This window comes from Thermobia domestica, chromosome 2 (genome assembly GCF_964235325.1).
Source record: "Thermobia domestica chromosome 2, izTheDome1.hap1.1, whole genome shotgun sequence".
Classification (NCBI taxonomy): domain Eukaryota; kingdom Metazoa; phylum Arthropoda; class Insecta; order Zygentoma; family Lepismatidae; genus Thermobia; species Thermobia domestica.
In genome coordinates this window covers 167,066,125-167,084,599 of record NC_137455.1, presented here as the reverse complement: position 1 = coordinate 167,084,599, position 18,475 = coordinate 167,066,125, and the positions used below count along the sequence as shown (strand labels likewise).

General features: G+C 35.7%; 1 protein-coding gene across 1 annotated transcript in view; it reads right to left on the bottom strand.

The window, feature by feature from the left end:
* LOC145677139 (G2/mitotic-specific cyclin-B-like) overlaps nt 1-18,475 on the bottom strand; it is a 62,148-nt gene that overhangs the window by 27,697 nt on the left and 15,976 nt on the right. Inside the window, exons 3-4 of the mRNA XM_081747785.1 lie at nt 10,392-10,761; nt 3,955-4,113 (exon numbers count right to left, since the gene is read on the bottom strand). Of these exons, the coding sequence (XP_081603911.1) occupies nt 3,955-4,113; nt 10,392-10,761 (529 nt within the window). The remainder of the gene's footprint in view (nt 1-3,954; nt 4,114-10,391; nt 10,762-18,475) is intronic.

Sequence of the window (18,475 nt, the reverse complement as noted above, 5' to 3'; positions counted from 1 at the left end):
ATCTCAATTAAGAATATTTTGTTGTACAGAAGACTTTTTCGTTTATCGATTTCACGTATTTTAAAAGAGAAATTTTTAATTCCTTGCTATATCTTCATGTAACATACAATGAAGACCTACATATTGTAGAAATATGTATAGTTTTCAAATATATACAAATTGTAAAATACAGTATTTCTTTTTCTTGTAAAGTACAATATTTATTGGACAAAAATGTAAAGTATTAATTAATTTTCATCTTTGAAAATTGGAAGTCGTGCCCCCGCTCCAGCTCGATACGCCACTGGTGTGTTTTATGCAAAGTTTATACAATACTGTATTACTATTCTTTTAAGAGAGGAAAACAATTCTCTATATTATAACAAGTCTATTTGCATATTTTCCCATGTAAACTATTTTTGGCCAGGAATTTTCAGTTCTGCCCCACTGTGCAGGAACCCCAAGCACCAGAGGTGAACGCTCTACCACTGAGCCACCACGGCCTTTGGTCGAAATTTGAGATTGAACTTAGGTATGTTATTCGTACGTTTAAAACAATGACCGCCACGTTTATATGTCATCCATCGGTTCAGGGAAAAATGTCTGCGTCTTAGTAGGGAAACAACTTAGGAAAAGATATGATGCATGTTTCTCAAGTGTGCACGACGTTGCTAATAAGAATAATTAAAAAATAACAAAACATAACGTTTCTTTGAAAAGTAAATTATTTGAATTTAGTCGAATAGCTAAGGACAGTGTTACAGTATTTTAATTTGCAAGATTATGCAACAAAATATCTAACAAATTTTTGAAGTATTATTCAATAATAAAGTGAAAGTGTAAGAAACTGAACCACTTACATATTTAACTAATGTTACCTTCCTTAATATTACAACACAATCATTATCTGTGAACACACGTATTCACCGAAGTTTTCTCATTCTTTTAAAAGCTGAAATGTATGCTACAAGTATAAACATACGAAGGCAGTTATGATGGTAATTTTTTTTAATGCCTTTACGTAAATAGGCATTGTTTGCAGTCGGAGTTAATACGCTAATGTCCTCATGTCTGGGTCAACAACCGACCTTAGAGTGCGAATTTTATTCAGAAAACAAGAATTTTAGGAATGATCCAAAAATGGATCAAAAGATTGCGATCTTAGCAAAGAATTTAAGAAATGATCCAAAAATTGTATCAAAAGATTGCGATCTTGGCCAATAATTAGTTTTTGGATCAGGGGTCACAAAAGTTTGGAACGGCTTCTAAATCGGATTTTCGTATTTTTTACGGAATATGCACACCATACTGAGTTAAGTGATAGTTTGGGTTTGGCTACACTATATGTAGTTCTCCAGATATAAGGCGTACAAGAAAATGTTTGACGGAATGAAATATGTTGAATTTTGTGGATCAGGAACCACAAATTTTTTAAACGGCCCGTAAATCCAATTTTCATATCTTTTACGGAATAAACACACCATACTGAGTAAATTGTTAAGTTTCGATTTGGCTAGACTTTATGTAGTTCTCAAAATATAGGGCGTACAAGAAAATGTGATTGTATGAAATATATTGAATTTTGTGGATCAGGGGCCACAAAATTTTTAAACTGTGTTTAAATCGAGGTTTCGTATTTCTTACGGACTAAGCACATCATACTGAGTAAATTGTTAGTTTTGGTTTGGATATACTATATGTAGTTCTCGAGATATAAGGCTTACAAGAAAATTTTCGTCTAAAATATATTGGATCTTTTGAAAACCAAAAACTATATAAAAGCGCAGTGATTTGATAGTTGAGTGCTAATTTCTGATATACCAGTTCGTCGTGAATTAGGTAGTTGTGAGTTCGAGGGATACCAAGAGGAAATTTATCCATTAGAAATAATTTTCCCAAGAAAAAAATAATCTAAATTGTTTACTGAATACCACACTAGGACGCACAAAGTACGATGATAATTATGTCCATGAGTTTTCTGGGAATTTTCCAGTGCTATTATCGAACTGTTTTCTTTAGCCAATGGAACATACTCTTAAATTGTTTATACTAATCCAAGTGAACATTTATAGATCGACTGAAGTGTTTTGAACACATAAGTGAACATTTTAACTAATAAACAAATATGACAGCAAAGTAATAACAAATCAGTTCCCATTGACTGATTAAATTAAATTTCTAGTTTCACGTCCCACGTTTATGTCCGTAGGCTAAGAGAGTCGGATGATTAAGGAAACTGAGTGATAAAAGAATTGGCGTGATGGTCATGTGTGACGAAACGCCATAACCATTAGAAAAAACGTGATGTCCACCACAAACTCAATAACCTGGGATCGAATCTGCAACCATTCGCACCAGAGGCGAGCACTGATCCATTGTTTCCCCCTCATTATAAACATTTGTAATATGTCATGAGTAATATATACAATATTCTGTTCTAGTGAGTGAATATATGGGAAACCATCAGAGACAAACCAAAGTGTTGGGCTCTTAAAAACATTTGCTTTTATGATTTTTGTAAAATTAACTTTTGGACCTCCGAAAACATACAAAACGCAATATTTTTCAAGATATATTTTTTTGCAAATATACCACCATATATCCAACATTACTCACTTAGAGCTGACTAGAGAAAGAATATAAATAAACTTATGTTCGTACGCTTAGAATACTGTTTCGTATGGAATTATTGAAAAGAAAAATTGAAGTTTCAAAGTAACAATAACGTAATTCATAATAAATTTCTGCCAGTATTCCTCTTGTTCAGGCTCAAACAATTCCTGGACTCCAAGTAGTCATGGTGATTGGAAATACGAGTCTGGCGCCTAGATAATTTAAATCCAAAATAAAATTATGTAGGCACATGTATCAAATTGTATTATGGTGTATACTTTGAGAACTGGCGCTTAGGTCAGAAGAAAAACTTTCGAGCACTTTTCTTGTTCATGGTACACTTTCAGCAGAATAACCATCTGTCTGCCTCTACTCGCTACAGCTTCAAATCACCGCGGTGACCACGAAAGCCTTTCCCTTGCAGAAACATAATAATAATAAAACGCTATGTAATACGATTCTTGCAGCATTGAGATAAGAATAGTTGTAGCAATGGTGTGGGGTGACCAATTACTAATATGTACACCAAATAGAATGTAAGAATGTAGTAAAATACGTTTTTTCAAAAAGACATTAAGAGCTTTTTGGTGCAGAAAGTGTTTATTTGTACTCGTACTAAAACAGCATGAAGATTCATGACAAATTTTGAAAATAAGGAAAAGCTATAATACGGTGGTTTAGATATTCTCAATCTGCGCGTGATTTAATTTGAGTTGAGTTGAGTTGATTTTGAGTTTACCGTCCTTTTCAGCAGTGAGGCTATATGAGACGGGACCTACTGATTAACGTGGAATCCGAACATTAGCTCCCGCCAGGAATCGAACCCGGGTCTCCTACGCCAAAGGCGCGTACGCTAACCGCTTAGCCTTGAAGGAGCTCCCGTGATTTAATTTGAATTGATATAGTACTTAGACTATTACTCTATTACACCAAAAATATTAAAGTAATACTGCTTATGTGTATCATATTTGTAATGATAGAACATTACAAATGATTTTTAATGTATTTTCAATTCGAACAACAGATCTTATTAACACATTACTTTTATATAGAGCAAGTATTTTACTTATTTTTTCACTGTTCCACTAAATTTATTTGTAGTTTACAGTAAGAAGCTGCAATATGAAAGGATTCCCTGAAGTTTTCAACACTGTTCAGGGAGGGAAACCGAAATATGACATCATGCCAAAACGCTTGTTTCTGTTGCCGTGACGTAAGCAGCTCATTTTTGCATTGTTTGAAGAGTTATATCTCCGTAACTAAGAAACATTTTTCTGAGATTTTTGGTATGTGGTATATTGAAGACTACTTCTATACGATTGTGTCTTGACAACTTTTGGTCAGGAAGGAAACGTCCATTACCTGTAGATATCTATCAACCAGCGACACTGTTGTATAAAGTGTTTCTTGAAGAAAGTGAAGTTGATAGTGAACTTCGATCAGCCACTCTACCAAAACTAGCCTCATTTTAGGAGTTACTTCGTTACCATTTAAATAGTCCTTTCGTATGGCAAACTTGTCCTATGAAAAAAAAGGGGAAAAATGGTAAGTTTCGGAATAAATATATATATAGCACAAAATAATAACAGAAATATTAAATAAGCACAATTCCAGTTTCAATAATCTACTCAGCACAACTATGGAACCGTAGACTCGGACTGTTAAATCTAATTCTACAGATGGTTTTTAATGAACAAACATCATAATGGTGTTGACTGCAATTTGAAAAAAATATGGTTACATTTAACACATTGCTTAAAATGACGTATTAGTAGGTACATTTCAAAACTTTTTTTTTTTTTTTTTAATTTTTGCTTCTATAATACAACAATCCTTTTTAGTAGGTGTAATTAAAACAAGCTTTCGGAATGACGTAATTTTAAACAGTGTTGATCATTATTTGCCGCATCTTCAGAAGGGTTTGAGGTATCGAATTGCTGTAAACGATATAATCTTCACATCAATTGAAAGTCATCTATGCAATTGGGTGAGGTATTTATCTAAGCAGTTTTTCGAAATAAAAGCTTTTGTAAAAGTCAAATTTTCAATCGCTTGTATCTTTCTTTCTATTTATTCGAAATCCATAAATCCATGATATTATGACCATACTACTAGACACTAAAGTATTTCGTACAGTTATTGTTCCGTCCATGTCACGTGCGTTATTATTGCTATATAGTCAGTTTTCTAATGGTCACTTTTTTCACCCCGTGTGCAATTTAATGGTAGAGTATTGTGGATGGTATCATTTTGTTCCTTATAAGGTAGGGAATGAGAAAAGTGATGGTGGACATGTCAGACCTGCGACTGGGAGGGGGTGGAGGGAAATGTTGAGTCATCGCTAGCTTAACCCCTTACAACTTCGCTCCTAATCATTCGATTTTATTTTTTTTTTATTTATTTATTTTTTTTTAAAGAAGAAAGGTCTAAGCACGTTCTACCCATTATGTTACTAGCACCTTTTACGTAAATGTAGCCGTTTTGGTTAAAATTTTTAAAAAAGGATTTTTCTTAAGGAAAAAAATATTTCATTTGACAAAATCATTTTTAAAATAGTTACATAAAACTTAAGGAAAAGAACAGAACACAAAATCTAATATTTCACTCAAGTGGAACCATTAATATTTTTTAATTATTATTACATCTATTCCTACAATTTATTATATTATGTGATCCATATTAATATTCATTCTCTAGATGTTCATAAGTATTTTAGAAATATGTTTTAATTATCATGGAATAAATACTCCAGTCATGTGTTCTCTTATTATATTTATCTACTGAAAAGTAAAGGATACTCGTCTTCTGGTGTGAATTCACACGTTAGTCATCGTGGCACTTCCAGAATCCGAAGTTGTCCTTCTTACTTCAATTTTCATAACATTAATTCTTCTTAATATTTTAATACACACTACACTACACCTTGACACCTCATTCAGAATGCACTAAGAAAAAAGGAATAGTTAAAAGGGGACAAAGGAAACACACACAAACAATTCCTGATTTTCGTTCCTTCACGTCACAGGAATTTTACGCTGTTCAACCGATAGGCAGCAGATCGAAAGATGGACGGACTGGTTCACGAAAGAATAGAATAAGAAGTCACATAACAAAGGCTTTCCCTTAATCAAATTACGACAGTGCTCAGTTCCTTCTTACTTCACGAGAGTATATTATCTACCCTTCGCATTATTCTAGTAATAGATTCCATATCTGCATAGTCTGCTTCGACATACCTCTCTCATAACCAAGATTCAAGTTCATTGCTGAGAGGAGCTCTTTAGGTCCACAAGGAATATCACATTATTGGCTCATATTACCCTTTCCCATTAACAGTTCAAAACCAGTCAGTCACTGGAAATAGTTCAGGATTCGAAATATTTGCTTTACGCCATATTAGAGCTTGAAAATTTGCTCTTTTTATGGCCGGACGCAGAGTATCTTGTGTTGGATGCATGCACGATCCATCGACTTGCTTTTTAGTGAAAAACCAAAACCGCAATTTTTTCAGGGATGTTACCTTCGGGATTCTTAAGTATATAGAGCGTATAAATGCTTCCAGAATTCTTCATTAAAATTATCTGTTCCTAGTGATGACAAAGGGTCAAGTACTGTCTCATTAGCGTCCATAAATGTATTAAAGAAACTTTTTTTCGTTTTACCATAAAATGAATCGATGGTATCAATCCCTGAGAGAGGATACAACCATCGTCACACACGTGCTTTCTTCGCGTTTTTACCTTGTCCTCACTTTTTTATCCATGTAATATCAGTCATGATTTTCTTGCAATAGTTTATTCATATACAGAATTACTTTGTGGCATAAGCAGCAATTTTTAGCACTTTGCCCTCCTGAGATATTACACCCCAAAAATGGCATCAAAATCACAAACTTCAACTTTCGGACCCCCATAAATCTACGGTGCCAGTAGTATCATAGCCGTGGATATTTCTGCAGATTCTTTACATGGAATAGTATTCAACACAAAACTTATGAACCCCCTACTTTATGCCATTCCAAAATACTGCCCCTTTAAAAGTGTAATTTTCTGTAGTTTTTCTGGTGATTTCATGTATTGGTTTGCAACGCTGCATATTTATTTAGACACAAAACTTTATATTCTCCGTGTACCTCAGTCTCTCCTGTAAACATCTGTTTTCGTTTGGTGTTCGTCTGATTCGTACGTCCTGAGCAACTGTAATTTTCGTAAACGCTCGCAAATGTAAAAATTGGCACTCCACCGAGAACAAAGATGGCCGCCATTTGGGAACACTTGCACATACGAAAACGTGAATGAGGTTATTGACCTTCTCATGCACACAGCTCGTCACACTCAAATTTTTATAATTTTCGGAGATGGTCGAGCAACCATTTTCACCATTTTTTGACTACTTCATAAGGATTGACCCATATGCAACTCGGGAAGGGGCATGAAAAAAAGAATATGCGGTGAGTTACGATACAACAAAGGTGTGGGTATTTATATAATCAAAACAGGTGACTGACTTGTCAGAAAAAGACCTTGCAGCAAGATCCGCCATCATTAACAAAGGTTGTACACCGAGCTGTGAAGCCGAATCCAAGCGCCAGCATCCTTATGCTGGCTGCCAAGGTGAATACCTCGAAATCAACCAATATAAAGAACATTGGCCACCACCGTTGGCAAGATTTACACACGTTAGCGAATTATCCCGCACAATCCCACTTATTGTTAGGAGTAGAAAATATAGGCGTTTATAAGAATAGGTTGTAAGCGTTGAGAAAATAATAAAGCACTAGCCAAAAAAGAAGAAAAGGAAGAAAAGAGATGTTTATGTTGCTAGGGACAGTTTTAGGTTGATTTGTAAAATGTAGTATAGTTGGGGCTGATTCAAGAAGAGATCTATTGTCGTTTGAGTTTGATAGACTTGAGAAATGTTGATAATTGTAAAGTATGATGGTAAGGGAGAATTTTGAGTGCACCAGTTGAGAAACAATAAAAGAGTAACAGAAGTCTACGAGTATATTGGATCAGTGTTGTTAGTATCCTAGGGGTTAGAATTTTGGAAGATCAACCTAAAGGGGTTTTGAAAGTGAACTGAATTTAATCTAACAAATTAGGAGAATAGAACTTAACCTAAGAGACTTGGCGGAACTAAACATAGGAAGTTTTATACTAACATTGGCGATCACGTACACGGTGTTAGTCTACAACAAAGTCCACTTGGCGCGAGCTGGGATCGAACTAGGGATCCCACGCAAGAACACAAATTGATGCTTAGTGAACGGTGAATTTTTAAGGTCTCGTGCTCTGAAAACTTGTTCCTCATGATCGTTCTGTGAACTATGAGCTGTATCGTGAACAAGTAGAAAATATCGAGTTATATCACGAGAATACCTGCATTTAATCAACCTCAAACGTCCGTTGGTGTGGCAGGACAATGCTCCCTACCATAAATCTCGTATCACCTAAGCAAAATTCCATAACTTTGAATTACAAGTGCTGTTTTACTCTTACATCTAGCGTACAGTCCTGACTTAGTGACTAAAGATCACCACTTGTGTGGCACTTCCTTCGCGTAAAACAATCGGTAATGAGGATATGCGGCGTAGAATCGAGAAACATTTGCCCGAAGACTGGTATACACAGGGCATTCGCAATTTGGCGGAAATATGGGTACCCACTATAGAGCACGATTTGTATTTTGCAAAGTAAAGTTTCTTCTACACTGTTCACTTGCGTTTTCATTTTCTGCATGCCACGTGGCGGGAAACTTACGGGACACCCTGGTATAGTGGATACATATTTTGAATTCATGCACATGACAATCTAAAAATGAAATCTTTAAGTTTAACGTCCCATGGTTATGCCGGTTAGGCTAAAGGAGACTGTGATAATGAGCGAAATGGTGGAATGAAGAAAGTGGGAGGAAACGGGACAACCCCGAGAAAACCCACGAGCACGGTGTTTGTCCACCACGAAGTCCACACGGCACGAGCTGGGATCGAACCAAAGACCCCAAGCACCGGAGGTGAACGCTCTACCACTGAGAACCCCCCCCCCCATGACAATCTAACTAATTATTATTGTACAAATGGGCATTTTATTTAAATTACACACTCGCCTGTTACGGAGATGTCAGAATTAGCTGCATGGAGAGAGAGATGAAACTTCTAAGGGAAACGATATATGATTAACGTATCATCTGAAAATATTCGTATTTTGCGCAACTACTATGCTAATTTATCGAACTAACAGCTTTATCTTCGCATGACATTTATCAACAGAAATCTTTTCAACATTATTAAATTTTATTGTATTATCAAAGGATAGGAACAGCTATTCAGAAAATAACAAATTATAAAAAGCGTGCATTATATTCTGCATTATCAAGTTAATTCATTCACTATAAATAGCGGTGCCTTCATTATATCAACCTAATTTCAACTGTTGGAAACTTACTAGGAAAAATATGAACTTAACTTTGCTACATTCAAGAAACATAACCTAATCGATACATCGAATAATGTTTACATTCAAACTAACCCATAAATACTACTTATCTAAAGACTTGTGAAAAAGACAACCGGATACCTACCTTTTCTTTTTGAATTTGTTCTGGGAAGCTCAACTGTACCTAGGTAATATCACTTTTTCCTATGAAGTACGTGAGGAGAATGCTAAGTTCTTATTATGTTTCAATGTTTTGATGATCAATTGCTATTGTCCATGATTACATAATATCTAATGTATTTCAGCCTTAGCTTGGAAATTTACTTTTATGAAGAATAAAATTAGGTTTGTGTGTTCATTCTTCTGAAATAGTTTAAGAGTGTTTTAATTGCTTATTTGTGTGAACAGTTTACATCCAAGGAACTTCGGAGAGTAAATATTTCGACATCTAATCGCCCATACACGTAACTGAAGACACGGTATTTAATCTGTTCCGTGTGGTGTGATGTCAGAACTTGAATTGGTACCACATTTACTTCCCACCGAACCGGAATCAGCGTGCTTTTCCGCAGCTTTCTAGACGAGGTGAGGACTCAGAAACTCTAGAAAACTAGCAATTTTATCGATGTGAGAATCCACGCTGTCCTCGTAAATCTGAGGGAATAAGTGTTAAAATACTGCAACGAGATTCCTCGAAGACGACGGGAGCGCCACAAAAAGCAGCAAGCGTATTAACTTCATGGTAGTTAAATGCCTCTACGTGCTTGCATCTTAAATTTGGAATTGTATTTTTAATGATTCAAATGATATTTTGTTGACACGTTTCCGCTGACTGCAATTCCAAAACTTAATTTCCAGGCCAAGTTCGTTGCACACATTGAGAAACAAAGTATCATCCCATTCACTCCTGACTTCCTGTTATAATAGAGTCGTAAAAGCATAAGTTTTTTCACATATGAAGGGTAAGGGGAAAAAACAAGGAATGTCCATGTGTGTGCTTCATCGGGTGTTTTGTCCTATTTGTTGGTGACTCTTGGCACTATTTGACTGTATATGCCATGCATGCGTAGATGTAGAAATGTCCATGTATAAAGGGCAAAAGATTTGACTAACCCTATTCTTTATTACGCGGTTTTCAATATTAAAACTCCGTTTTCTCGACAAATGAATTATTGTGACATTCCTTCTTTTTTTCCCTTATGTTTTTAAAAATTGCATGAAGAAAAAAATTCACTGAATATAACAAAAGAGAAGATATTTTCAATTATTTAACTAAATCGATGAAAAATCAACACAAAATTAATTCTTAGATGCAAAATAAAATCAATATTTTGTATTTCAAACCTAATTATTAAGTTAACTCACCTCTAAAGTCCACAAATGCTCAAAGATATCCCACACATATTCCGCAACCAACCAAGGGTTATTTACGTCAGCTTTGTCAATATCTGCTGTTTCTGCTTCGACACCACTTTTTACACTACTCTTAATGTCAACTGCACTATCACGAAGCACATCGTTTGCTGAAGAAATAGTCTCCTCACACAGATTTTCCGATTCCTTTATCACTTTACATGGCTTAGCAAGTGCATCAGGGACTGGCAATCCTTTCGATTTTGATATCACAGGAATAGCTATCACAGTATCTGTTACATCTTTAGCTTGCTTCACATTTCCTCTAGTCTTAGTCGTTGGTTTGACACCCGTATGAAGCTCCTTGGTGTTTGCTGATGGCCTAAGTAGTTGAGACAAAGTACAGGAAAAATTGTAGATCATGTAACAATAAAATTTCAATCAAATAAATATTACTACTCCGACTGCATTATTACGAAAAATTACTTTCATTTATGTGACCAACGAAAATTAATATTAAAGAAAAAAAGATAGTAGAAAAGAATATTCGGGACTTCATCCATGGCGTTATACACAACTACCTACTGAATTTCTAAATGAACCAGTTCATTTATTATTATTATTATTACAGTAAATCTTGGCAGCCTCTTAAATTGGACTCATTTTTGTGGAACGTGCATTGTCTATAAGATACGTATTACTTCTTACTCTGTAAGTTGAGACATTGTGTACTTTGCAACTTGTCTTATTATAATAATTTTATTCCTTAGTTACTGGTGTCAAATTTAGCGTTCTTAGGGCACAGTGATAAGCACTTACATTTTAGTCCAGTGTTATATTGTTACGGTGTAACATTAGCCTGGTCTTGAAACTAGGGTGAAGCCGCCACTGATTTATTTCGGCCACTACTGACGTGAGGTGAGCCTAATCTTGGGGAAAATCGGTAGAGGATCGTTATTGAAATTTGGTTCTTGTATGCGCCATGCCAACGTGATTGTTATTTTTTTTATCGTCTTTTTAATTCTCCCACACCTTTGGAAAAGGTAACAGAGCAAGCCACGATGAAAGGATTGACATAAGTAAGGAGCCGATGACAAACACTTATTAAATTATCAACAAACAATTCCCTGAAGTACGTGACGAACAAAAGTCAGAGCGTTTCTGAGATCTCTATCCTACGCAATTAAGAAAATTACGGAATTGAGTTCTCCTGAAGTATGACGCTCAGAATTATTCTAAATTCGTCAGTGTCCCTGCACATCCTAAAAGTCTTGGGTTGCGTTATTTTTCCAAAGGAAGGGAATGACAGTGTTTGATAAAATTGTGCAGTTTTATTTAAAAAAAGGCTTCTGCCGACTTAGTTCCTGAGTGGGTGATCTTACGTCAGACGGCGCATATAAAAATTAGAAAAGGAAATTCTGGGGGATTTTTGCAGGGGTGAGTCTTGTGTGGTGTTCGCCTTGTGCGGGTCTTGGTTCAACATCGTCGCGCGGAGTGTCAGTCAACACTTCGTGTAGAAGTTTCTTCAGGTATGTAAGAAATGAATTTTTAATATTTTCTACTAAACGGCAAAGAAGGTGCAGATATGAAGGTTGGGAGGCTGAAACTTTGGACTGAAACAATTTTCCGTCATTCAGATCATTAACTCTAGCTTAGTAAATTGTTTTTGCAATCCTCTCCTTTTTGGACGTAGGTAGACTACTTTACAGTCGTGAGATAGCCAATGAAATAAAGGGTATTCACTTTGGTGTTTAATATTATGAAAATAAACTACATAAAGGGTTAAAATATAATATTGAATAGGACTCTTCTAATCTTCATGAAATGCTGAGTTACTTTGGAATTCTATTTGTAATTTTATTGTATAAATTAGTTTAACTAGTCTTGTAATAAATTTGCTAGCTCAAAGGGATTATTTCATTTTTTTTTTTTTTTTTTTTTTTTTTTTAATGGATTATTGCTCTAGAGTTAATGACCACTTACAGCTATTTGGAGGATCAGTCGATAGACATACTATGCTACTCGATCCCGTTAGTGTATTGTAGCTAACATCCCCGTTTTCTTTATAAGTATCCTGTGAACTTGGCGCTGATGACAGAAGGTTTTCTCGAGGCTGTTTAGATAGCTGACTACTCACTATCTTATCCAAGGGACATGATACTGGGAGTTGCTTAAGCAAGTACTAAACTAGAGTGTGAGACGCGACTGTGAACGAAAGGTTTACTGGAATCGAACCTTCTCTATGAGTCTCACTCTTCTTCAATCTTACTCTTCCGACACCTACTCTCTGTGCATTCTCAACAACGTAAGACTTGCTTAAGGAAGATTCGTCTAGAGGAACAGTCCGGGACCAGGGTTGGCAAAAACCATAATTTTTATTTAAAAAAAAACAAAAAAAAAAGTTTTTTTTTTTTTGGTTTAAACCAGGTTTTTATGGTTTAAATAATTTCCTTTAATATTCATATCATATATGGACAGAAATAAGTTTGTTTCGCCATAATGTTATTATGCAACAACCGGGTTATGCTGGAAGGGGTCACATAAGCTTAAAGCGGAATAAAAACCGCTTCTCGAGTTACATCCGAGAGAAATTGTCCTCCATTTGAACTCGGAACCAGGACTAATTGGCCACAAATGCGATACGTCTGCCGACTCACTCACGAAGGAATCCTGATTAAAAAAATACGTTGTACTGATCTTTACATGCTTCTTAATATAACTGTCAAGAGTCATTTCAGAAGGACAAAAAGATAAACAGTTGCACAAGTGAAACCATTACACAGAATTACATATGAACAATTTCAAAGTACTACGGAGTACAGAAGAACTAATTTAGTTCAAGTTAGTTAACAACGACTTTTATTGGTCCAAATTAAAGAAATACACCGACTTAATCTGCATATCAATGAGAAAAGTGAATAAAGATACGAATTATTTGAGTCCACTTTGGCTCAAACTCATTTATACATAAACAGATACCAGAGATACTTATTTCACTAAATGCCTCTCGTAGGGTCTGTATGACCCCCCCCCCCCACAAAAAAAAGTACGGCATTTTCGATGTATTTTATCAATAGTAAACACTGAAACGAAACCATATTTAGAATTTTTCTTCGATTGCAATTACATAATAATAACAACTACAAAAAATCACAAAATAAACATTTATAAACTTATAAAAAAAAAAAAGTTGCTTTTGTAGTATAATCTTTTTGAGTAATGAATGGGGAATTTAGGTCTGAATATAATACGAATAATATACGGGAGTGAAACGTGATAACCCACAAATGTGTGTTCATCAAGATTTTACAAACACTTACACTTTTACGAACATTTTTTTTTTTTTGGTTTAAACCAGTTGGTTTTTTCTGAAAAAACCAGCTGGTTTAAACCTTGGTTTAAACCAGCCAACCCTGTCTGGGACCAACCTCGATAATGGCCTCATGGGAATCTAATACCCATATTTGGTAAAGTAAGTATGTTTCTTTTTCAGGATCCTTCTAGGAACCACATAACTAGTGTTCTGCATACTTACGTAGTAACTAAATTAGGGTCGCCACTTGACCCTTGCCAACTCCCTCAGATTTTAGTGTAAAATGCAGTGTGCACACACACACACAAATATATATCGTAAGAACTTATAATCCCGTAGGATTTTGAATGAAGAAATATTATGAGTAATCGCGATGTATTTGTAATGAAGTATATAATCATATGCTACCAAGTGATTTGTCTGATTCCATTGCAGACGGGCTGTATAACGTTGTAATTTCAAAATGGCCGCCAGAATAGACTATTATCGTTTTTCGTCTAGTTCATTTTATGCGAATTCTGTAAATAACATTTTTTTTTTTTTTTGTTCGGAATGAGAAAAGGAAGAGAAAAGGTTACTATATTTTTGATCTCTTACAGTTTCCGAGATATAGTTTTAAGTCTTCTCAGTTATTTTTCATTCAATAGCAAGGACATATCAATACGTTCCACACATGGGAATTTCGAGTGACGAAATATTATGACTATGCGCGATATATTTGTAATGAACCATATGATCTTTACTCCAGATGTTTTGCCTGATTCCATTGCAGACGGACGGTATGACGTCATGATTTCAAAATTGCCGCCAGAATATAAGTCCAGAGATATTTTAAAGATCATTTCTCGTGGAAGACACAAGCAAAATATAGAACAGACCTGTGCTAAATAGAAGGAATAATACCTGTTTGAAAGTTATGGAATAAGATCATCATCATATGGTGATCTCTGAAGACACTGTGGCAATAAAAATCCAGTATCCAAAACTCCAGAAGATCGAAGAATGAATACAAGGAACAATTTGTGACGACAGTAAAATAGAGGTTCTTGAAAGACGTTTAGGAGTATCCAGCTCATTAGTTTGGAGCTATGAGGTTGTGCAGTCCTAATTTATGGAATGGTACAACTTAGCCAGTTAGTGGATAGAAACTTAAGTGCTTGAAAAAGAAAGACTTATTCATTCAGTCTGATAGTTGGATTATATTCATGAATGGTTGATTTTAAGATGTAAAAGAAAAATGTGCTAAAGAATCGATAGTTATCGAGAGACTTGAGATTAATCCTCTGATACCGTCGACTGCCGTGACTCATTGCAAGTAAAATCAGAGTGGTCTTCAGGTTGCCCCAGAAAGTACAGGGTGTTCAGTATACAATGCAACCCGGAGTTTGCGATAATAGAACTTTTGAACCTGAAACGATATACAAATAATGGTTATACCAAAATGAAGCTTTGTTCATGCACATGCTTTTAAACTAGGAAGCAACGATTAAGTACACTAGGAACCACACAGTGTTGCCAGATGTAACCGAAGGTGTAAATCTTTTTTCTTTTTTTTTTTTTTTTTTTTTTTTTTTTTTTGTGAAACATGTAAATTGACAACTAATACGTATGGATGTTCTGTCGTTAATTTTCAATTTGTTTAGTTGGAGTAGCTTGTAAACTATGGAGCAGATAAAAGGATATTTCATTTCCACCGATAACTAATCGGATGAGGCCTCTGTAAGGGGCAACTAGAGAAATCGTAGTTTTCATACATTAAAACACTGAATTAGCAACACTGCTGATATTTCAATGCACCAAAAGGTGTGTTAAGGATCAGTCTGCATTATGCAATTCCTGAAAACAATGAAAAAGAAACTTTGAAATTATCATGATAAAACTTTTACTTACATGCACCCGCCAACCCTGCTATTCATTTCTATGGGACTACTTAAAGAGAGAGAGAGAGAGAGAGAGAGAGAGAGAGAGAGAGAGAGAGATACAAGAACAATTCTCGAACTATACAAAACCTGGAAACAAACATTGGCAGTGCCATTGAGAACATTAACACTTCTACTCTTCGAAAAGTTGTTGCCAACATGGTGAAACGTGTGAACCAGTGTTTGAATCAAAACAAGGAGCACTTCCAGCATCTGCTGTGTAGCTGATAACTCATTTCGTGATAATAGCAGTGTTGCCGGGTGCATGTAAGTAAAAGTTTATCATGATAATTTCAAAGTTTGTTTATCATGGTTTTCAGAAATTGCATAATGTAGACAGATCCTTAACACACCTTTTGATGCACTGAAACCAGCAGTGTTGCTAATTCAGTGTTAATTTATGAAAACTACGATTTCCCTAGTTCCCTCTTACAGAGGCCTCATCCGATTAGTTATCGGTGGAAATGAAAAATTCTTTTTTCTGCTCCATAGTTTACAAGCTACTCCAACTAAACAAATTGAACATTAACGACAGAACATCCATACGTATCACTTGAGTCAATTTACATGTTTCACAAAAAAAAAAAAAAAAAAAAAAAAAAAAAAAAAAAAAAAAAAAAAAGATTTACACCTTCGGTTACATCTGGCAACACTGTGATTCCTAATGTACTTCAATCGTTGCTTCCTACTTTTAAAATATATTAAAATGCTGACATTAAAATATATGCATGAACAAAGCTTCATTTTGGTATAACCATTATTTGAGTATCGCTTCAGGTTCAAAAGTTCTATTATCTCAAACTCCGGGTTGAATTGTATATTGAACACCCTGTATTTTGTTCCTTCCTTTCAAAATTAAGAATAGTTGATATAGGAGGGAAAAATTGATTCAGCACTACGAAGGAATTTACGAAACCAGGAAAGATCATTTTTCCCATTCTAAAGAATAAACAAAAACATACAAGTTCTTACGCAAGCAGAAGTGTTGATTACAAGAAAAAACGAAGAATTTCATGGAAATCAAAATTCTTACATTCAGCGAATTTATTCTATTAAAATGTTATTTGAGCAATGATTTTCAAAATTTACCAAAATTTCTCCCTGAGACACAACATCATATAAAAGGTAACCAAGAAATTTCTATCGCTTTTTCACCCACCACCTTCGAACACTGTCCAGAAATGGCTCCTTTCTCAGACAAGACAGCAAAGAAACACGGGTGTCTACTCGCGTTGCCTTCTGGCCTGGAGTCAAATAATGTGAAACCCATCGATCCAATTTGTTGTGCTTCCCAAGTTGAGGGAAGTTGTGCCGAATGGTTTCTCCACTCACACTGAAATGTAGTCCCAGTTACTCATAACTTATGTCTGGCTACTGTTCGCCTCAATTGCTGCCTGAAGAACTTCATTTTGTACATGTGTTAAGTCTTCCTTCGCGTGGTGCATCTTAGAGTGTTTCGTCACTGTCGTTAAACTTGTTAAACCACCGTTGCACTGTCCGCGAAGTCACGACACCTTCACCAAAGGTCTGGTAATCTTCCGCCCCGCTGCAGCGGCGTTGAATCTGTTTGAACTCGTACAGCATATACACCCTTATGACGCTCTGTGGAGGTCCCATGTTTACTCTGTCCTTACGCAAGTTTACGGTGTAACTGAATTGCCGCAACCAGGTTATATGTTAGATATACCCACACCAACAACTCACCTTGGCCTTATCTCCATTCGCATTCAACTCGGTATGAGGACCAATTGAACACACCTGCACAAAAAGCGACAGAACTTTCTTGGTTGGCTTTTTATATTTAGGAATACATCACAAGTCGATAAAAGGAGAAGAGATTGAGAGAATTAAGAGTTATTGCGTATTTGTGTGGAATTGAAAGCAATTCTTAATCACATAGAATAGAACATTCACGAAACTTAACGTTCGCAATGAAGAGAAAATGAAATGAAATCTTTCAGTTTAACGTCCCACAATTTAGCCCTTTAGGTTAAGGGAGAGAATGATTAAGGCAAATGAATGATGGAAGATGTGATGGAATGAGAAGTAGGAGGAAACAGGAGTACCCCAAGAACACCCAAGAACACGATGCTGTCCACCACAATCTTACTTGACCGGGAATCGAGCTAGGGGCCCCATGCACGAGAGGTAAGCGCTCTACCACCATGTCCCCCTCGAAATGAAGTTCATCTAAGTTTAGACAGTGTATATTAATATATGAATAAGTATATATATAAAAAAAAACACTAAAAGATATAATGAAGCACAAATTACAAAACACCACCTTAGAAATCTCCGAGTTAATATTTTAATCAAGTACTACCTGAACCTGCGCTGTATACTCAGCGCATCATTCTGTTATGACCATGAATTTCCTTCCCACTGTGTACGTCTCCTTACACAAGTAAGGAATAAGAGACTCACCAAGGAAGTGAATTGCTAGTGCAGATGTCGCAGTGAGTTTGTAGCAAATTTTTAGAAGTAACACGATATCAAATGGAAAAAAAATTTTCTAATAAATCCATATCCATCCGAGTACGCCTCACCGCGCCTCTTTATGCCTTTGAGGTTTCCAGCATGCAATAGGTTTTGACATTCAGATTTAAGCAAAGCGCCTGCAATGTCCGTCAACCCGTCACAAGTAACTTCTGTACTGGTTGCCTAACACCATAGTTTCGGCCTGCAATAATGTTAATCTCATGGGCTCAAAACGGCCCCTAAAATGTTGAATAGAACAATAACAACATGGTTCTTGAAAATTCGAATGAGAACTGAACAATCTACACAAAATTTGGAATCAACCATCGAAAACGGCACGTTTCCAGCACGCGTGGTTTTCGAGATCTCATTGTCGAAAGGATTGG